The following is a 3,421-nucleotide window of genomic DNA, read 5'->3' as shown; positions in this document are numbered from 1 at the left end:
TTAGGACTACCATTATCTACTACATTCTACGACATCACAAAGACATGTGTGACCACCACATGAAACACATTTTATGTGTACATGTGTATCACTGCCTTCATATTTCTCACGGTTCGAAACCTCCTTCGAGCAATTATCATTTTTTGATGTGTCATCATTATTACCATCATCTTCAATAATTGTAATCACATGATCATCTTGACATTTGATCGGCCGGACACAAACAATGCTTTTGGCATTTGTTTTCTCGAAAGACAAAGGCCGTTCAATCTTGTCCTTAAATTTTGCAGCAGATGCTAGTTCATGTAGGGATTCCAAGATTTTCTCTGTCAGATTAATAATGTCGATGAGCAAGGAGATCGCGGTCAGAAGTGAAATCAATTCTAGTGGCTCAACTTCTTTCAAGATGCCTGAATTAAGTAAGTTGGTGAGAGATTTGCATGCAGATCGTGCGTTTTGGACATGAATATCACATGAAGATGGTTTCGTCATTTTCTTTAACGACATTGACATTTCTTTCATCGCTTTGCCTGACTCCAAACTCATTCTTTTCAATGGTTCTCGTAGTTTATGTTTTATATCAACTGGTACCTGAAAAATTATAACAAACGAATGAATACCTTTTAAAATAAATAAATGAGGAGTTTATAGAAAAGTGGTTTAGACAAATTATTTCGTAAGACTTTGAGAAGGCTTCTAAAGGCAAAACTGTTTTTCAATTTAACTTACAAAACCTACATCAAGAACATTATATTGGTTTCAAGTTTACGAAGATTTGGTGAAACAATACCTTAGTATCATCAGCATTAAGATATGAATTGAGGGCATGAATACGGTAAGCACATTGTCGGATGAGTTCACCGAGAGCTAGATATTGTTTCCAAGGGTGTCGGAATCTGAATTGGCCGTGACCAGGCTCCCATTTTGCAAAATTAGCCTATATAAGAAAACGACAAAAAAACATAATGAAATGAGATATAGTGGTGAAAATAAAGCAAGAAGTGAAAATTTCAGGGTACACCACTAACCAAAGATTCTTCATTGCTTTTTGAGTTGAGAACACTTTTATAGTTGTCAAAATCCTTTTTTCGTTTGTCAACCTCTTTGGTGTCATCATTTCCTACAGCTTCACAATACTTGTCCCCAAAATCTGCCAAACTCCAAATTTTATTTTTCTTGATAGCAAAAACAAAATATTGCATTTCATATCATAGTTTAAATCCAATGTAATATATATAGTAGGATTTTATATATACACCAACTTTTTAAATTACCTAGAAAAAAATATGTTGATGTTAACTTTGCAAAACTATTTCTTAAAAAATTAGCATCCAATCAGGGAGTTTATGTTTTTATTTAACTATTTAAACAGAAAACTTATAATTCCTTAAAACAAAAAGAAAAATTAAACGGAGATATCAAATCTTTTTTATTTTTTGATAAAGTATATAAAATTTCATTCTATGAAATTATTTCTTTTATTTTTTTTATTAATGTCCTCCCAACTTGAATAAAATTATAATTCATACAAATAAAGATTTTAACAATAATACAAAATTCTCTAACATGTTATATTTGTTAAAGATCATTATCAAAAATATCCTTATTAGTCATCACACAAAATGGGAGCGAATAAGTAAACTTGAAACTTTTCCCACGAGAAAGAAGCGTGACCAAGTGGCAAAACATCTGCCACGCATCTAGAGTTCCAAACTAACCTTAAAAAGAGTTATACTGTTCAAATCAGAAAAAAATCATAATGAAAGGGAGATACCTAACAAGAAAAAGGAGAGTTTCTCTAAGTTAGAGGCTAGGAGTGAATGAAGATCTTGGCCGGCCCAAACAGGGCAGACAAAGATGGAGATAAGGACACAACTGAGCCCTCCGATAATCACTGTGGAGATTCTCTTATGGGTCAGCATTAGAACCTGCTCCTCTCTGAACCCCGACACTGATATCAACGCAAAAGTGAGTATGAATATCAACAGGCTGTAATCGTATCTCGCCTTCACCCGCGGGAAGAATCTCACAAACGTCGACAACGCAGCTAACACCAAACCAAAGGAAAAAAAAAAAATACATTAATCCGAGTACTAATTTATCAATTTTTGGCTGTCATCTGTCTCAAACGCTAACTTTTACTATATATCTTTCCATTTCCCAACCGCTTAACTATAATCCGGACTGGAGGATAAGTGTTTCAATAAACCGAATTCTAACATTACATGCTCAAACGTTTAGCACGAATTGAATCAACCCATACTATTCAAAGAGATGATCGAACTCTGCCAATGAAAAGGACTCAAGGAACAATAGCCAATAAATGTTATATTATAACATGTAAATACAGAAACAAACTTGAATGCAAACAAACAATAATATCTTCTTCCTTACGGTTATATATATGACTTAATTTATATAAATATACCTTGTACAAAGACAAATATTGCAAGAAGAATGGGTTCTCCTGTTGCACTAGACATGCTGGCCAGGTGATGTGCTCCGATTCCAAGTGCCCCGGCGAAGAGTGTCGCCGCCACTCTGTTAAATCCTTTACCGAGCGTGGCCCCTAATATTATATATATATATATACACACCATCTAAGTATATTATAACAAACGACAATTAAAGTGAGATCTTTAACTATAACACGTGATCATGTTGTTATCCAAACTTTGGTTCTTGTAATATTTACGTATTGCATGGCATGCATGCTGCATGCAAAGATCATGAAGGAGAGTAATAATAAAAAGCTAAAAATAAAGAATACGAAGACGGACCAACAGAGAACTCGAAGACGACAACAACCGTCATAACAGCCCACATTGCATTAACACCGAAGCTGTCGTAGAGAGGTTGGTAATAATAGAAAGAAGAGACCAAGGCAAGAACCAGACCCACTTTAAACGAGTGAACAACTCTCCTTGGGTCTTCTTTTGCCACTCTTCTCCCTTCTCTCACAATCTCTCTCACTTTTTCCATATCTGTAGATTTGTCTCAACAAACCTTTTTGTTATCAGTTACCAGGGAGAGAGAAAGAGAGTATATTAGGAGAGATATTTTTGAGTGTGGGTTTTTATCACATGTTATCATGATCAAGCTATTATTTATAAGGAGACTGTAAGAGAGAATCTGATGGACACCTTATAAAATGATATTAAATTATATCTTGGCTTTTGTATACCACTTATCAAAAGAAAATATCATGTGTTTTCTTTACATACTGTAGGTATTAATATTTCAGAACTTGGCTTTCAATATTATATTTTACTAAATGAATATCTAGTTTTTAAATGAATAAATATGGCCTCTCTTTATCTAATATCATCTCATTACATTTCCATCTCCCTATTTAACACAAAATAAATTGCATGATATAAATTCTACTAAAATAAATGCATACTAATTTAAATTTTGATAA

The 3,421-nt window shown here is 33.6% G+C and overlaps 1 protein-coding gene across 1 annotated transcript; it reads right to left on the bottom strand.

The window, feature by feature from the left end:
* On the bottom strand, positions 1-3,065 carry LOC104752624 (aluminum-activated malate transporter 7-like). Its single transcript, XM_010474815.2, has 6 exons — positions 2,781-3,065; positions 2,429-2,569; positions 1,775-2,047; positions 1,029-1,150; positions 791-937; positions 1-591 (listed from the first exon to the last, which is right to left on the bottom strand). Exons 1-6 carry the CDS (start codon positions 2,980-2,982, stop codon positions 13-15), a joined length of 1,464 nt encoding a protein of 487 aa, XP_010473117.1. The 5' UTR covers positions 2,983-3,065; the 3' UTR covers positions 1-12.

Source organism: Camelina sativa, chromosome 16 (assembly GCF_000633955.1).
Source record: "Camelina sativa cultivar DH55 chromosome 16, Cs, whole genome shotgun sequence".
In the NCBI taxonomy this organism is placed as follows: Eukaryota; Viridiplantae; Streptophyta; class Magnoliopsida; order Brassicales; family Brassicaceae; genus Camelina; species Camelina sativa.
The sequence above is the reverse complement of the archived record's forward strand: the minus strand, read 5'-3'. Positions and strand labels throughout refer to the sequence as shown.

Coding starts and splice junctions, on each gene's coding strand:
- LOC104752624 (XM_010474815.2), bottom strand. CDS start 2,982: ATGGAAAAAGTGAGAGAGATTGTGAGAGAAGGGAGAAGAGTGGCAAAA. Junction 2,048..2,428: donor AATATTTGTCTTTGTACAAG/GTATATTTATAT, acceptor GTTTGGTGTTAG/CTGCGTTGTCGACGTTTGTG. Junction 1,151..1,774: donor ACTCTCCTTTTTCTTGTTAG/GTATCTCCCTTT, acceptor GGAGTTTGGCAG/ATTTTGGGGACAAGTATTGT.